Source organism: Pyxicephalus adspersus, chromosome 6 (assembly GCF_032062135.1).
Source record: "Pyxicephalus adspersus chromosome 6, UCB_Pads_2.0, whole genome shotgun sequence".
Lineage (NCBI taxonomy): Eukaryota > Metazoa > Chordata > Amphibia > Anura > Pyxicephalidae > Pyxicephalus > Pyxicephalus adspersus.
In genome coordinates this window covers 97,963,511-97,982,633 of record NC_092863.1, presented here as the reverse complement: position 1 = coordinate 97,982,633, position 19,123 = coordinate 97,963,511, and the positions used below count along the sequence as shown (strand labels likewise).

Sequence of the window (19,123 nt, the reverse complement as noted above, 5' to 3'; positions counted from 1 at the left end):
TTGTGAAACTTAGGAACAAGCGCTAAGGTTTTTGTCTTTTGAACTTTCACAGATTAGGCAGTATGTAGCAGACGAGATCTTTTTTTTTTTTTTTTTTAGTATAATATTGGTGAGGGGGATCTGTATTGCCTTTTTAGACCAGAACTAAACTCGACCTAAACCAAGACTTAAGTTGTGTTTACCCGTCCCCACTCCAGTGCCGGGTACCACAATCTTCTTTCTTTTCCTAGTTTTGATCTTCCGCCATCTTGTTTGTCTGAGCTGGGATGACATGATTTAGTCCTGGCAACTGCAAAGGAAGCAGAAATTTACACATGCACGGCTCCGCTGTTTTTCTTTCATTTTGTCTTTTTCTGCAATAAAACCCAGCCTGACCACAAAGTTTTAAAGTAGAACATTAATTTTTCTCTAGGTTGAGGGCCTACATTTTTGCACCACCGACTTTTCATGTAGACACATGTTTTTCTAAAATGTATTGATGCAGAGAAACTTACCCAACATCTATTATTATGACCTTTTTGGACTTCCATAGATACGTCTGGTTGGCCTTCCCATCACCTGAAGGTGTGCATGCATACCTTAATATATGTAATATATTTTGTCTTTTAATATGTATATTTTCCAGCTACCATCTTGCATTTGTTTCTTTATCTGGGCATACAATCATTTATCTGTAAGAACTAACATTATTTATTATTTGAAATAAAGGGGTGTATCAGAAGGTGGTTTTCTTTTCATTCTTCCCTCCTACTCTTTTATCAGCTACCTGTTTGACTGCACATGTGCGTTGGGCTACACAAGTGATGGAGCCATTTTTTTTTCCTTCGAATGGTACACCAACATACTAAGACAGCACTACTCGGCTCCTGTCCATTTTGTATTGGACCACAACTGATGGTGGTGCACAACAATACCTAGTGGTGAGCTCCATTAGAAAAATATTGTATTTTTTTTAGTCTGGTTTATTGCTGGCCCATTTATTTTAAATGAATTGCAATGAGAGAGCACACATTTACTAAAGCAACACACTGCAACATCAAAGACCCTAAACAAGCTTTATAGTATAGTAAGTAAGAAGGAAGAACTCAAGGTAAGATTGGAAAAAATCATATTGTTCTGTGCAGTGATCTGCTCTGCCCTTTATGTTGGGGTATAATAATATAGTCAAAAGGATCAGGTCAAATCAGTGTTTCTTGACTTTTCAAACATGGGGGATCCCTTGTAATAACTTTCAGGTCTTAAGGAACCTCTGCTATAATTACTATATCCACAGCTCATAGTATATTAGTGTGGTGGTCAGTAGGAAGAATGTGACCCAAAAAAACAATTGGTGCCACATATACTGACCTGAAAGTCACAAACTGCTCATTGCTCAAGGAAGCCCCAGCAACCTCTGGAGGAACCCTGCTTGAGAAAAACTGGGTTTATTTGGTAAAAGTCTGATTTTACCACAGCTGCTTTCTTTCCTAGCTAGTAGTGTTGATTCATCAAACATTTCACTTGTTGCCTGAAATTTCTCTGTAATGTTGTGCACATGCTGTTTGGCTTTTTGCTTAGGTTGTAAAGCCAATTGTTTGTGTGCTGTGCAGTATAAGTAAACCCAGCACTTGTCTCTGTTGGTCTCAGCCTGTTTATGTGCATTCCTGTAACGGGTCAGAAGGATTACAACCCCAGGAAATGAACCCCCAAAACAAATTGCCAGGGACATCTCTCAAATTTTTAACCTTTTTTACCCTCTCCCCATCATTTCATCAACATCGCTGTTATGGGTACATTTTGTAAGAATGAAAATATGTGAAGCGTGAGAGAAGAGCTGACGCACATAAGAGCCATTTATGATCTGGTATTACGATTTATTTATTTTTTCTGCCAAATTCTCTGATTTTACTTTTTTTTTCAAGAAATGTGATGGAACTGCAGCAATAGTTACACAATCGGTTTTACAACTGTCCGGAGCAAATGTAGGTCACCAGCAAAAACACAATGTCCAGTTTTGCTTGGACTGTTAGTTTAGGTTAACTGGAAGCTTAGTTATGTAATTTGGCTTGACCTTGACCTAAATTTACCTTCCCTACACATTCAGATACATGCTCAGAAATGTGACTACAGTTCCAGTGTTTTGCTTCAAGCACCCTCCAGGTCACATTACAGCCAGAACTTCTATGGGACTGTCTCCGTTTGCTTGGGCTATTTACACACACACACTCATTCATTCATTCGTTCGTCATTGGAAACGATTATAAAAGATTGTTTCAAGCAACAGATAAAGGAACGAGCAGTATACACACAGCACTTGTTCTGTTCTATGGAGAGGGGAGGACAAGTGAGCTGCACCCCGCTGTGCTCTCCTCTAATGACAAGCATTGCGGTCTTCAGGTGACGCCTGTACCCATGTCCAATTTTAGCCCAAGATGAGCACAATTGTTCATCTCGGGCCACAATTATCTGAGATGTACAAAGCCTTAGGTACACAGTGTCATATGTGGTCGTGAAGCACAGCTATGCATCAATGGTGGGTTAGTTTGGGTCAAGGAAGGAGACCATGAAGGATAACTGCACTTTGTTCCAAAGGGGTGCAGCTGTTGAGTGTTTATATATATATATATATTATTTTTTTTTTTTTTTTTTTTGAAGTTGAACTTTAAAGACCCAATTATATCTTTTAATTTTGTGTGGTATTGCTATTTTGATTTGCTTATAGCTTACCAACCCCATTGCAAGATAACCCCATCAAAGTAAAATTGTGCCCTACTCCTCTGCTAAACCCTTCATAATATAGAAATAATGGCTGGGGTCAAACATCATCATGGCCTTGTGGGCTTTAAATGGAGCTAGAAATTTATTACAGGGATATTTTCTCCCTGGGTTTTGAAAAATAAATAAGGGTAGAAGAATTTTTCAATTTACAGTAAGCTAAAATATGTTTTACTGCATGCATCCCGGCTAAACACCTCTGAACGGCCATTCAGTGATATCATAACAGCGTGATATTACTTTAACTTTTCAGAGTTGTCAGCTTCATTAGATACAGAAAACTCTGGCAGACAGTTGAATGATCTAACCCGTCTTCTCTGCTTTTTGCTGATAACACCCCCCATGTAGTGCAGCTATTTATGTTTGGCATGGTTACAGAAACTGTAGAAATTGATATGAATAGCACTGAACAGGCAGACAGAAGTTATTAAAAGTACTGGAGCAGAGCCAACTGTAAAGTGGACACTATTAGACATGAGTACAGTGTTTTTCTTGGTGTCAAAGGTTAATTTTGTTAGGAGTGTGTTTTAGGCTCATTTCACAGCTGGAACACGTCTGTGTGTATATTGCAGCTTCAGCTGAGCATGTGCAGTGGCTTGGATTACTTCATTATTATCACGGTAGTATCAAGTGTGCCAGAGACTGATCAGAAAAGTATTTAAGTGAAGTGTTGCATCTTTTTTTTTCTTGGTCTTTATAGTCTTCTACCAATTTTTTATGTCTAATAATACCCATTTTTCATAATAAGAATGTACCTTCTGACCTCCCACTTTTGTAATCTGTGCTGGTAATGACTGTACTTCCAAAGCAGAACTATGCTTGTTGGTAGGTGGTGAGCTTCTGCCAAAATTATTGACCATACTTACCTGTGTGCAGCTGCCCTGCAGCGATGATGAGTCCAGGACTCCTCTGTGGACTTTTAAAATTACGATGATCCTCTTTGGCTATTGGTTGGCCACTGATTGCCCCCGGCAGCGAACTCTGCAGCAGTGCCACACACGGAGCTTGGCTCGACTTTACGTGGAGCATGCACTGTACAGTGTAGAGCTAAAACAAAAAGCCACCAGGAGCCTTGGCTTTATTTTTTTTACAACTAGTACTATCTTCTGGTGACTTTTATTTAGTTTAAAGTCCCTTTTAATTAAAGGCATTTTAACGCACTTTCATACTGCAGAGAAAGAAGGAGAATCTGTCTAACCAGGTTGGCTAGATTGCAGTGGACTTGCTCTGGTACCCATTGGGCTGCAAAGTCACTAACAATAAAGCTAGTAAAATGAAATAATTTTATATGATTTCCTTTGCACCTTAAATCCCAACTTTCCTTTTCTTTAATCAGGTACAATGGTGCAGTATGTAACTTTTGCCAATATTTTGTGTTTCAGAAACTTTGTTGATAGTGTAGTTGCCTGAAGAGTCCAGTAAGTTTGCAAGAGGGGCAGGCGAGCCCTCAACCTTCTTGGCAGAAGATGCATTGTGCACAAGTGAGCAGTTTATAGGCACTGAAAACTGAGAGGGTGTGTGAAGGTGCACACAATCCGCTACAGATTCTAAGCTTGTATATAGGACAAACAGCTCAGTAGACAGTTTAGAATGTCCGAAGCTCATGAACAAAAAAAGAAAAGTGGAGGAAGATGTTGGTATAGGAGCTCTCACATAACTCAGTTCTGGAATTTGCATAGGTAATGTTCTGCTCACTGTCTTTTAAAGTGCATTTGACCAGTTATTAAAGTTTAACATTATTACCTCTGGAAAGCCTGAGAGTATGAGCATTTACCCAAGACAAACTGCCCAATGTAATGAAGCATAGAGCACATGCACAGTGTTGGCCAGGAAGACATTTACAAGCTGGTTTGTAGCTTCATCCTCAATATTTTGCTGGATTGGGGGAAGATCAGTATCAGAGATGGAATACTAGAAAATTCCCCCTATTTTTATCATGGCATGGACTTTTGATCTTTTATCTGCAGACATAGATAGCCACCTAAAAGGAACGTGGCCATTTGGGGGAATTGAGTAGTGTGTGTTTGGTCATAGTTGATGTGTTGGAGCACAGGGAAGGATTCCCAGTATGTAAAACTGATATCCTGATATGAAAGGAGGTGATGTATATTGAGCTGAGGTTGGTGACCTTATTAGTGGTATAAAGCACAGTGAGTGGATTTAAGGAATAATACTTCAAATATTAGTGTTGTGAAGATATTTACAGCCTGCAAGGGGTTTTTAGCAAAAAGCCAGATCCTGTACTTAATCACCTAAAATAGATTACTGTATATGTTAACCCAGTCACTAAATTCTTACTTAGGATTTAACAATTGGATATAAGTAATTTTTATAATTGTAAGTCAGCAGCTTTCAATAAAATCAAGTCTGGTGATGTCAAGAAAGTCCTTGTTATTAGGTAAAACTTTGTCCAATGTGTTCTCTTGGTTTGCCATCTTATGTGATCTCCCAATGAAGGCTACAAATATTTTATAAGGAAAAAAAAGGACATTTGTTACCAGGAGTTCTAGCAAACTCAGTTGTCCATTTTATAGTGGGAGTGTATATGGTTATCTTTTTTGTTATATTTTGATTTGCAGTAAATGCATGCTGCAGTATGCAGTTTGCAGAGTCCTTTGTAATGATTGCAGCAAAGAGAACTACATGAAAGATCCATTTGCATGACTTGAACGCTTAACCATACTCCACTCCCAAATATATCTATACCACTTGCATTATTATTTTTTCATTGGGTTCATTTTTTTATTTTACTGACCACGTCATTCAGTTAGGATTTACATCAGCCATTGGCGTGTCTTGTAGACAAGCATATAAATTTTACAAATAAAAATTGCTTAATTTAGTGGTTGTTTTTATGTATATATATTTTTTGTTTGGATTTTTTTTGTTTGGTGTCAGAATGCCCCTAGGTACACCATTGTGAGTCACATTGTGCAGTGACACACCGCTAGAAATCCTTACAGGAGAGGCACATCAGCGCACACTCCCTGTCAGACCATTACAATATTCCCTCGGCTTGTACAAAGAGTCGCTGAGCTGGCGGCTAGCAGGAATGCAATCATTTGTGTCAAACTGTAAACTGAATGTAAGTGACACTTCACCAGACACGGCGTATCGGATTATATAGAAGAAAATTCTGTACCATAGTACAACTAAATGTATACAAATTGATCCTGTCTGGTCAGCCACACTCAAAGGCTTGTTAGCTAACATGATACAGATGTAAATGTTACTAATTTTCATCTAGGGTGAAAATTATATGACCCCTGCACTCTGTACGGGGCATAGACCTGACACCTGCACTCTTTATGGGGCATAGACCTGACCCCTGCACTCTGTACGGGGCATAGACCTGACCCCTGCACTCTGTACGGGGCATAGACCTGACCCCTGCACTCTCTACGGGACAAAGACCTGACCCCTGCACTCTGTACGGGGCATAGACCTGACCCCTGCACTCTCTACGGGACAAAGACCTGACCCCTGCACTCTGTACGGGACAAAGACCTGACCCCTGCACACTGTACGGGGCATAGACCTGACCCCTGCACACTGTACGGGGCATAGACCTGACCCCTGCACACTGTACGGGACATAGACCTGACCCCTGCACTCTGTACCGGGCATAGACCTGACGCCTGCACTCTGTGTTATACTCTCTTTACCTGGGCTCATTTTTTTTTTTTTTTTTTAAATAATCCAATGTCCCACACACTTTATCACACTACATCATTCATTGTGGTATTCATTTTCCTATTGACGTTCCCTAGGTCTTTTACAAGCAAAGCAAAACCCCTGGGGGACCCTCTGATTTGTAATTACTCCTCTAAAAACCCGAACTTATAAGAATCCGCAATCAGGCAGATCGTTAATGCAAAAAGATACAGACAATGTTTCTGCAATAAAAACTTCCTGCCTGCCTGATCTTTCTGAGTATCTTTTAAAAAACTGAGCCACTCATGTGCAGCTTGAGCTTTTTTTGCCAGGATACCGTTAGTCCCGGATTCTCTGCAGGGGAGTTAACATCATCCTGGCCCAGGCAATCAAAATGGGCAGAGATTTTCTTAGGGAAGAGAAAAAAGAAGCCGATGGCAGCGCCATGTGATGGAATGGGGACAGGCGCATATTGTGGGTTTAGCTTGAGAATTATTAGTACATATTTTAATAGTTACCTAACTTAAAAGACAATTTTATTCCCAAAGTACAAAACAGTCATAAGGACAAAAAAAAGAGTGGAAGCCTAAAAATGGGGAGGGAAAGTTCACTAAAGTTAGTAGCTAGTGACCCCACTATCCTAAATTAATAAATGAAGAGTGTTTGAGCCGTCGTGCTGAGCTTTAGGTGTCTTATAATAGAACTCAGTATCTTGATTGGGAAAAAAAAGCACTTATAAATGGTGCTCTTATGGCTCGACTAACATTATGTTTATTAAGCACACTCTTTGACAGCTATATTTATCATTGGTAACAGTATATAACAATATAAGCAGCCAGTGTTGAATTTACTGCTTGATTAATGGCTTCCTTTTTTGACTTAGAATATATATGTTTTTTTTATTTGACCTTTTGTGTAATTGTGCGCTAACAAAGACCATCTGCATGACAAGGCTGTATAGTTATTTTACATTTCATTGTATATTTCAAAAGGCCGCTCGCGTTTATATGTTTATGTTCTGTTCCCAAAGTACATTCTGTGCAATCTGGGCCCAGGCTCTTGATTGTTTGGTATCGGTACTTCATGAGTGTTGAAAAAATGTCTTTTCTACAATGTTGTTAAAAATAAACTTTAGGCATATTGCTAAATACACATTTGAGATGCAAAAATAAATGCATAGAAGGTTTGCCTACTAAAGGGTTGATGCTTTTGTCCATTCAAATCTGAGATTTTCACAATTTGGCCAAACTGCTCAGAACTTGCTAGAAAGGAAGGAGGCCTGATTTTTAATTGCCGCAATTACATTTTAAAGTTATCCCCAACCGATGTCTGAACTGTGAAGTAATGGGCTGATGTGGTTGTCTTCTGTGACTCTTACTTCCTGCACTGCACGGGATTGCAAGAGGCTACTGCAAAATTAACTACTCCTTTTGTCTGATTGATTATATATATATATATATATATATATATATATATATATATATATATATATATAGACAGCTAGTGACATGACTATGGACTTCGTACAGCGCTGCGTAATATGATGGCGCTATACAAATACTGTGTAATAATAATATATATACACACATATTGTGTTCTCCCTAGCCCCTTTCACCGGGCGCACGACCCAGCACTTTTTAGCAACCACACGGCTGTTTTGGTTGGTCACTGATGAGTTGGGTGACAATACAGGGGCTGCCACTGGCCTACAATTTCTTCCCACCCAGCTTAAAAAAATTCTGGGTTGACCACTAATTTTGAATCTATAGTAAAATGTTTTTGTGACTTTTGATTCTGTTTCTTAAAGACATATGTTGGAGCCTGTATGTTGGCATGATATGTACTGGTCATGTCTCTGACACTGATGAATTCCACAGTCTAGGTATCTGTTTTGGAAGAAGCCACAGTGCTGGACTTTATTTGCCTGTTTTTCCAATAAAATGTAATTGTAAAACAGGCACCAGCAGCATACATTTATTGAAGTGTTATCTCCTAAGTTGTTTTTGTTTCAGCAGCTCACACCAACACACAGATGTGTACAAGTGTAATAAATGTATACTTACCTGTTTGCCAACATTGCTCATTGACATATATCTAACTGTTAACACTGTTATTCGGCCCTCCCCTAAGGCGCTTTGTCTTGGCATCACCTTCAGTTCTGCCCTCTCATTTACTCCCCATATTCACCTACGCAACATCTCCAAAATCCTCCCCTACTTGTCCCCAATCACCACCAAACTTCTTGAATACGCTCTTATCATCTCTCGTCTGGACTACTGTAACCTCCTCCTCTCTGGTATTCCACTAACCCGACTCTCTCCTCTACAATCTATTATGAATGCTGAGCTAGACTCATCCATCCCTCCCACCGCTCTTCTTCTGCTGCATCTCTTTGTAGTTCTCTTCATTGGCTTCCATTTCACATTAGAACCAAACTCAAGCTCCTGTGCTTTGCCTTCAAATCCCTCCACAGGTATTGTCCCACTTATTGTTCTGACCTGATAGAACCCCCCCCCCTGCTCTCTCCACTCCTTAAGTGACCTACTACTGACTTCCTCACTCAACCTCATCACACGCATGGCTCCAAGACTTTTCTAGAGCTGCCTCAACTCTCTGGAATGGTCTTCCTCGTCATCTTGCTCCTACTTTCTGCTCATTTAAAAGAGCACTAAAATCTCATCTATTCAAACTTACCTACCCGTCTTATTCTCTCTCCTAAAACCTTCGCTACTTTCCATCATTCCATATCCCCCTCCTATTGTGTGATACTTCCCCCACCCTTTAGATTGTAAGCTCTTTGGGGCAGGGTCCTCTCCTCCTTCTGTGTCATTGTCTGTATCTGTCTGTCATTTGCAACCCCTATTTAAAGTACAGCACTGTCTAGTATGTTGGCACTATATAAATTCTGTTTATTAATATTAATAATAATAATAATAATAATAGTAATAATAATTGATACCAGAGGTCTATCATAAGAGAGGTACAACTTTAAAAGAAAATTGCCAAGCCCTCCGTTTCTTTTCCTTGCTGTATTTCCTGTCTCATTTGCAGTGGAGTTTTATTTGATCAATGAGGAAAATAGCCAGTAAATTGTAAATACAAGTTTACAAAACACATGCGCCTACCCTTACTTGCAGTTCAATGACATTTAGAAACCCACTAAAGTATTTTCTCCTTTCTTGTTTCTCTTGCCACCACCTTGAATCTCATATTGATCTCCACTCATAGTGCACAGTGCCTGGTATGTCACCATTCATCAAGGAGTGCACAGTGGGGTGCTTTGCACCATTACAAACCATTCCCATTTTTTTTCCTAAATAATCACTATTGAATCCTTCTGTTAACAAACAATGGGAGGTGATTCCATTGAATTATGGTTGTTGGCTCTGTAACTCTCTGTTCAATAATGATGAACTGGTGTCTGTACACAGAAACTATGCCGGGATCTATTGCTTTCTTCCATTTGTATGGCACTTACACTGAAGAGGATGGGATAGGAACCAAGTCACATTCAAACTGATTTTAGGGTAATTGTATTTTTTAAAAACATATTTTTCCCCATTTATTTCAGTATAGTTCCACTTTAATATAAACTGTCCATGCAGTATTTCATAGTATAGATGTAGAACACATGACATCTCCTTTAGAACTGTAAAACAAAATGATTGATTATTATTAATCAATATAATTAATTATTAATTGATTTGATTATGTAGATGATGTTGTCTATTCATACAAATAGCTAATATTCTTTGAAAAAAATCTGTTTCAATTGTATGTTTAGTTGCATTATCTACTGGACATCTGTGTTTTGTTCATCTCCTGCATGATACAAGAAATAGACCATGAATGGTCCAAAGAACAGACCATTGATTGTCCTATACCTGCTGTGATAAAATAGCTCCGTGTGTTCCCTGTAAATCTCTGCACCAAAAATATGAAGAACACCTCCAGTAGATACCTACTGCGAGAAGATACCTACTGCTTTTACTACCTTTCTCTCTTTCTCATTGTTTTTTTTATTTTTACCCAGCCACATTCACACTTCCATGACAAACTTGAATCTTATTATTTTAGAAACCTTGTACAGACAATTTATTTTTCCATACTGGCATGTGTTGGAGACAGCAAGGAGCCTGCAGAATTTCTCCTCCACATCTCCAGGGGTTCTCAGACCACCAGTTACTGAACCAAGATAATGGGCTGGACCGGTATACTAGAGCAGGGGTTCTTTTATACTTTTAAATTCAAGGACCAAAATATCAATAAGAATACCAATATGTCAGCAAAGCCATAGAAAGACAAATTAAAATAGTTGTATATTATTAACATAAAAACCCACTAACCACACTGTATATGTTTGTATTCAAGTTGGTTATTATTTGTCGCATTTTGTAGAGCAGTAAAATAAAAAGCAAACAAGATATTGGTAACAAAACAATATTTGTTATTTAAAGCAGAGATTTCTGGGCCTCTCTCTGATGATCTGGGGGACCCCTGGGTATTACAAGATGAACAATGGTGACGGTAAATGCTGGGTTTGACCTTACTGCATTATCCATATGAGGAGTTTACTTCTACCCATAAAATATGCTTTATGCTGCGTATTAAGCAAATGTCTTGGACACGTTTAACCCTTGATCATTTTTTTTAAACTAAATCTCTTCTGTTACTTATTTTATTGTTCTGTAAACAGAATATTTGTAGACCAAGAGTCTTCTTGTCTGAGTTTTCCTTAAGGCAAAAAACCGCTATAGCTAGAAATATGAAAAGAAAAATAAACCACTTTTTCTGTCAGTGAAAACCCCTCCTTTTTTTGGGTTTTTCTTAGTCAAGTGAGTTGACATCAGCACATTGCATCCACCTTTCACCTCTGTACCTCCTGGATTCCTTGGTACACCTCTTACTACCTCTATCACCTTACTCCAACTACACCTCCATCTACTGTTTACTCGTGCATCTCTTATCCATTACGTTTGCACCCATTGCCCACCACTTACCTTTCAGTGCCCTCATCCATCAATCATCTCTGCCCTTTGCCCAACTACTTTTTCAAGACACACTTCTGTACCCCCTGCACTCCTTGTTTACCCCGAACTTTTGTATTCTTTGTCCACCACTGAGCTCTGCACCCCTTATCCACCATCTACAACTTCTTACTTCTGCAAATTTGTTCCACCTCTGCAACTTCTTACTTCTGCAAACTTGTTCCACCTCTGAACACCATACAACTATACCTCCCTTTGCTTTCTACATCCCTTTTCTACCACTGCACTCCCACTGCTCTGCTCTGTACCCCAGTTCACTTCTATTTTACCACTGGTAACTTCTGCTCCCCGGTTTAGGCTAGAGATGTTTGTAGTATGAAACATGATTTGACATTGCTGGAAGATTGGTCAAATTAGTTGAAACTGGATTTCAATATATCTTAATGCAAAACAGTGCACTTGGGTGGAAATAGAACCCTTTTATAGTACACAATTGGAAGAACAGTGTTGACCAGAACTTTTAAAGCATGACAAAAGCCAACAAGCAGCGGTGGAAGTAAAAACACATTTTGTGTCGTATCACTAGAAGCATCATTAACAGGAGGAAGGAGATTATGGTGTACTATATAGATCCTTAGCTAGAACTTAAACCCTTTGTCTGGAATTTTTTTGCTGGTGTAGGCCACTTTGAAGACTTTCTGTTCACTTTTTGTTCCACTGATATCTTTATCCTTTGGGTGGAGAATTTGGGATAATCTCCAAAAGGAATACAGATACCAGTAGATACCTAATTGAGGTCCATGTCTACCTTTCCTGGTGATATTGTGGTCCCAAAAACAGGAAGTAAAGGGATGCTCTTCAACAGACTCATCCAAATCTCATCCAAAAACTTGGAACCTTTATTGGTAAAGGTGCATTATCCCATACTGTAAAGTGTTTATTTTTAAAGTTGAACTTAGTCCAACTTTCAGTCTTGCACAGGTGCACAGGTTCCTCTTCTGTGCTGAAATTGGCTACTCTAATTTTACTTTATGTAGTGAGCTTCTCACACTGTGCACTAGAGCTGCAGCATGTGTAATATAGCTCACCATATTTCCTGGCTAATAAACATCCAATATGATCTAGCCTTTTCCTTTCTGGCAAGAAAGTGCCCAGCCCACCCCTTTCAATCTGCATGCAAATACAGCTTGTGGAAGAATGGCCACACCTCCAGACTGACACCCACCCTTCAAGGTAATTTATATTTTGCATATCTTCTGAGAAAAATACTGTGGCATGGTGCTGTGAATTTGTCAGAAACCGATGTATAGCACCCTGCCAACCCCTCCCACCAGCCATGATCTTCCTATAGTGCATAAAGCAATTTTGATGCTTAGAGACCCAGAGAGGACCTCAAAAATAAGGCATGGAGTGAAAACTGAAACATTTTTCAAAAGCATGTTGGTGGAGTAAGGAACCAGGGAAGACTATTATGTATAGGTTAAATGTCAGTTTAACAAAATGAAATCAATAATGAATTTTGTACTTTTGCTAAAGGCCTATAGGAGGTCGTGATAGGCACCCTGCTGATCCTTTCGTCTGTTACATATTTAATGGCCTTTCCATCATCTGCTTTCTGCTGTAGTGAAAGCTTTGTCCATTGTGGAAGAATTATCCGTGTACATCGATGTACATGGCTTTCGACCTCTTCTGTGATTTATATGTTGAATGTTTTTCTTCATCTGTGTACTTACAATTATAAATCTTGTGTAAGCCATGTATGAAAAGTTAAAGCTACATATAAGTTATGTATTATTCATGTTTTATAATCCTCGAAATGTGATATATCGAAATTCGGTTTGTGCCAATTACTCTCTAGAGGGCCATCCAACACATGCTAGGGACATTTTTCTGGTAGTTTCAAGAAATGATAAAATTCATCATGTGTTAGTCGGACTTTAGTTTACGTTGGAATGATCCTGTATTAGCATGTAAGCTCCGGTTATTTTTTGTTTATTTGCATGGCTCTATTGATGTTTGGAGAGCGATAGTGGCAGGACGCATCTGCAGCCAATATTGCTCATCTGTCCTAAAATAAAGTAAGCAATTATGGGAGTGGCCAAATATCCCCCTCCCAAATCTCTCAAAGGCTCCCGGTTCAGTGCCAAGATGTCTATGGAAACGACTCGTGCTCACCACACCCCCCAGTCTGATTTCCTTCATTTCATATTAATAGAACATATTGTCATGCTATTTATTACACATGGCCAAATTCAGCAAAGGAAAAAAAAAAAAAAAAGATAATACAAAAATACTACTCATTCCTCTCAAATCCACTAAAAATTTTAGTATATTTTAACCCTAAAACATTTTTTAATGTATTGCTGCTTGCAAGTCATTAGATGTTTTTGGTTTTTTCCCCTCTTTATTTTCACCTGGTCACACATTTTTTGTGCTTGGGTTATGGATACTTACTGTACTGTACCTATGGAGGAGCAGGATGGCCATCATACTGCAGTATTATAGAACACCATCAGTTCTTCTTCTTCATACCAAAGTAGGTAGGGATTTTAATGTTTAGAAAGTTGACATTGTAGAATACCCAGAACAACTCTTTTTTTATGGTAGAATCAACTTTGACAGCTACCTAACACTGTCATTAATTGGTCTAAAATGGAACTAAATCTGTGATACTTGCCTATTTACGTTCCATCATAGGGCGCTGACATCTCCCTTTTTCTTTTCTTCCTGGAGACAATCTTCAGCCATCTTGATTGGCCTTGGTGACAATCCTAAGCAGTGGAAATGGGGTAAATATTTGGAACAGAGACCTGAATTACCTGACCCAGAGATCCTAACCCTAAACACTCTAATCTCAATTAAATAAAGCATTATAGCTATTCATATACCTAAAGAAAATTTTGGTAAATAGATTTAGCAGGGTTGCCATGATTTTAGATAGAATTAATGACCTGCTGGTTTTACTTGATATTTGGAAAACTCATAGGGAGATATAAAATAATATATAATTATTTTTCCTCTTGCGGAAAGTTTTTTTAAAAGTTCTGAGCAGAGACGTAGAAACAAGGGTCTTAGAGTTTGCAGTTGTGCTCAGGCCATGGACCAGGGGCTAATAGTGTATGTTTAAGGAAGAGGAGAGTGTTTGTACTATGTACTCTTTGCTCAGGGGGTTGGCTGGAAAGGGGTCTGTACTGGGAAAGAATTTGGGGCTGTTGGATAGATTTGCACTGTGGTGAATTTGGAGTTGTTTAGGGGAGATCAGTACTGGGGGAATCATCCTAGGGGATTGTACTAGGAAGAACAGGTAATTTTTGGCTGTATGCTACTAATGAGTTCTATACACCAAAGCCCCTGCACTCTATGCAATACCATCCCCTGACCCTTGCACTCTGTGCCCATACTCACTCCTGACCCTTGCTTTTAAGTCCAATTCCTGACCACAGTACCAGTGGAATATGAACAGGGGGTCACAGAAGTTCCAATATAACTTGCCCTGTACAGTGCTTATTTCTCCTTCCGACACTCCAAATTGATCACTAATGATCGTTGTGTGTGAGGTGGACCAGAGCTGCTGTGACCAGTTAGAGCTGAAAGGAGAGAAAACACAATGCAAACTAAAAGTTCCGCTCACAGCGAATGCTGATTTTCCCACTAGCATATCAAACTAATGTGCTTCCTGTTTAAATGCAATGGTCAATAGTTGGCTACTTGAGGTCCTTTTTTGTGCATGCATATTCCCCAGCACCATGTCTGACACTGCTGTCTTTGATTACTGTAAACCAGCAAACTTGTTGAGGTATATGAGAAGTATTCTTTATCTTAATTTTATCAATAGGTAAACACATGACAAGCTTTCAACAGTACAATTACACCATCATCAGTTTGGACTGCTTCCTAGTACTACTCTTGTACACTCATGTTTTACCATCTGTACTCTCCAGTGATCAGCAGCATTTATCTGTTAACAAAAAGTGATTAAAAAATTCTGTGAGCCAAAGATTGGTGTGAATGATGTATTGTTCTGTTTATAGGTTTGTTCACAATTGATGTACACTGATCATCCAAGACATTACATTATAAAATTGCTTGCCTTTTATTGTGTAGGTTCCTCTTGTGTTGCCAAGCTCTGAAGTGTTAGGGATGGGCTACACAAGAACTTCAAAAGGTGTTCTATGGCGTCTGGTGCCAGAATGTTGGTAGTAGATCCTTTAAGACACTCTGCCTTTGCTTTTATCCCATGCAACTTGCTTCCACATCTTCTTCAGGTCATTCACTTGAGAGAGAGAGAGATGAGACCTAGGCATCCTTCTTCCATTGCTCCATTGTCCAGTTCAGACACTCGTAGGCCCATTGTAGGAGTCAGCATGGGAATTTTGACTGGTTTGAAGCCAAGCTGCAATCTGTAATGCACCATAAGGGTCTAATATGTGTCTAATAAATCTAGCATTAAGTTTTTCAGCGATTTGTGCTACAGTAGTTTCAGTGGTATTTGGTTGGACCCTTCAGAATTGACTTCCACCAATCCATAATCTATGACCTATTCAGTGGTTTACCAGTTGCTCTTACTTAGACTACCCTTGTACCAACCATTGCACCAACCACAAACACCCCACAAGATATTGCCCATTTTTCCTGCTTCTAACACATCACCTCCAGGACTGTTTACTTGCTGCCTATTATTATTATTATTAATAATAATAATAATAATAAACAGTATTTATATAGTGACAACAAATTAAGCATCACTGAAAATGAATTAGGGGTTTTCAAAGGTTGGACAGATACAACCAGTGACACAGGAGGCGGAGAGGACCCGATATATCTCATTCCTTGACTGTAACTTCTTTTAGTGTTTTTTGTACTGTTTTAGCTAATTGATGTAAATATAAAGTACAATCTTTTCTAAATTAGTTTCATAAAATTATTTCTCGTCTACAAATTTCTGTGATTGAGTTTTATTTGGCAAGTTCTTTTTGAGAATTTTGTCTTCTGCACTCTCCATGACTGGCAAATGCAAGCTGGTTATGGAATAGCATTTTTTTTCCTGTAATCTTTCATTCTCCTTTAGTGCATATATAAAAAATAGAAAAATGGAAAAAAGTAGGTGGTGGTTTTAGGGGAAAAAAAGTTTTAAAGAAAGAATCTAATCTTAAATTAGGGATTATAACCCAAATATGTCAGTCAGAGGTGTAAAAAAAACAATGAATTGTAAACGTTGCGTCCAATTTAGATTTTATAGGTAAATGCTGTGCCAAATTTAGCAGCAAATGTCATCTTTCAGCAGTGAAAGGGAAGGGGAACCCCTGGGATCCTGTGATGTCATTATTTTAGGAGAAGTCTCTTATAAACATCCATTAATTCTGAAAAATGTGCATGTTTAAATACTAATCTTTAGGTTGTAGTATGGAACATAAACAGATTCTGTTACGAGCTTGTATGTTCACCACATATTAATCACAATGACAAATTCTGTGGTGCAATTTGTTTTTATATTTATGCTTTAACAGGAAATCTGAGATTTATTTTAAAAGAGTGGCCCATTGTCTACCACCTTAGGACACACAAGACCTAAAGCTTTACTCAAGCCATGCATGTGAACTTGTCATGTAAATGGACTCATTTACGCATTCTGGCATTTATCCTGTACCCGTGGCTGCCCCACTAAACTAATCTTTGTAGGTGTGTACATCCTCCTCCTTTGGCTTGATCCTACCCTGGGAACATCAAAATTGTTTAAGTATATCCAAAGAAGGGTCTGCAGTCCTGTCAGGGAGGACATGTGAGAAGAATACACGTCTTTGCTGTTATGGAGCCCATAGAACAGGCCAGTTGCAAAAGCAATGGAAAATAAGTTTTACTACCTGTTATCATGCAACCATGTTGTCTTACATTTTGAATGGCACATTAACGTAAAAGGCAGAGCATCCAAACTACACTACAACACAACAGGTCTAATTTATTAAAGCTCCCCAAGACTGGAGAAAATTGACTTTCATAGGAGAACCTCAACGATCCACACAACCTGCAGACAATAGTTAAAAGAATTGTTTTGTCAGATACATTCCAATGTGAGCGGTGAGCTTGATGAGATATGTTGTGTGTTTATGTCTAATTTTATATTTATATGAAAAATCTGGTTTTCTTGCTACACGGGTGGCTCATAAGTGGTTACAGGACGGTTGCACCTCCGGTCAACATCTGATCTACCACTGCACTTTTTTTTTTATCACTGAAACAGTTAAGAGCCTTGGTAGCTTAAGAATGGGTTTATGGGCATTTGTGGTAAAGGACCCCATCGAGTTGGTTATCTATTCAACCCACTGCCTGAACAAACAAGTATTTGTGCCTCTCAACCACTATGGAAAAACAACATTGAGGTGGCTGAGTTTTCAAAAGCAGTAAGATCATGGATATAGTATATGAATCAGTATATCCGTTAGGTGCACTAACTTTTCCTCTCTGCTTTTTGTAGGGGCAGCCAATATCCGGAAGTACTGGAGTCGTTATTATCAGGGATCTCAAGGTGTAGTCTTCATTCTTGACAGTGCCTCATCAGAAGAAGACCTAGAAACTGCCAGGAATGAGCTCCATTCAGCTCTTCAGCACCCACAACTATGCACTTTACCATTTTTAATATTGGCTAATCACCAAGACAAACCAGCGGCTCGTTCTATTCAGGAGGTAGGCTTATTTCTATTATTTAATGACAAGTTTGACAAGGATGATTAATTATGCATTATCTCCAGATTACTTCACACAATTTCCAGCTTGTTTTAAACAGTGCTTGATTTTTTTTGATTCATGCCATGTGTCTATGTAAAGTTTACCTTACACTTCTGCACAATTTCTGCACTTAGAGTTTATGTAAAATTTGTATCTAATTTAGCTGCAAATTAAGGTTATTTTATGTAAGTTTGCTGTGAAGATAGATTTGCTGTGTCTTCTATATTATAATCATAGAGGACATGAGTTGCCAAAAAAGGCAAGCAGACTAATTGACTTGCAATTGAATTGACTATTTCTTGCTCTGCCCTAACTTGGTCTGGAAGTCGCCATCCTTGGTATAAGCACGGATCTCAGTTCTAATGTCAGAGATTTGCCCCCTTATGACCAAATTATTTATTCACTGGAATGGGAATATTTAAGCAGCAGAGAAGCTGTAGAAAGCACAGAATGAGCAAAGCACAAGCACGGAGATCCTTGCACTTCCCCTCATCATGTACATCTTCCTCTCTGGTAAATGAGATTTAAAGAACAGGAGTGTTTCGGTTGTCATTGCATTATTAAAAATTAGTCAACCAGTAGCTTGCCCAGATTCATTCTCTTCTATTGGTATCCATGATTATATATTACTAGGTTTCTTACTCCTGAGAACATGATGTTTCTATTAAAATTGACCTTTCAGTAGCTATATTTTACCATTAAAAAGCTGCCTTTGGCTGCACAGTTTTTGTTTGAAGGTTTGCGCCACGGCTGTAGGAGCACTCAAATCACGTTACTCATGTGGCAGTTTGCCGTGCGCTCTGGAGCTGCCAACCACACTATTTCACACCATGGATCTGAAAGAGCCCTTAGTCCTCTCTCCTTAATTACACCCATAACTAGAGTGGGGTCGGGCTTGTGTTCTTAGGTCTGCACTGTTTTTAAATACCCCAATATCATGATCACCTGCGTTTCATACTAATCTGTGTAATGCTGGAGGTGTTTTATGGTTTTATCTGCTGTCC

General features: G+C 38.8%; 1 protein-coding gene across 2 annotated transcripts in view; it reads left to right on the top strand.

Annotated features, from left to right (window-relative positions):
- The window catches only part of ARL15 (ARF like GTPase 15), a 178,613-nt gene that overhangs the window by 64,949 nt on the left and 94,541 nt on the right, over nt 1-19,123 (top strand). For both annotated transcript variants that reach the window (XM_072416696.1, XM_072416694.1), the window contains exon 4: nt 17,869-18,077. In XM_072416696.1, coding sequence (XP_072272797.1) covers nt 17,869-18,077 — 209 coding nt within the window. The remainder of the gene's footprint in view (nt 1-17,868; nt 18,078-19,123) is intronic.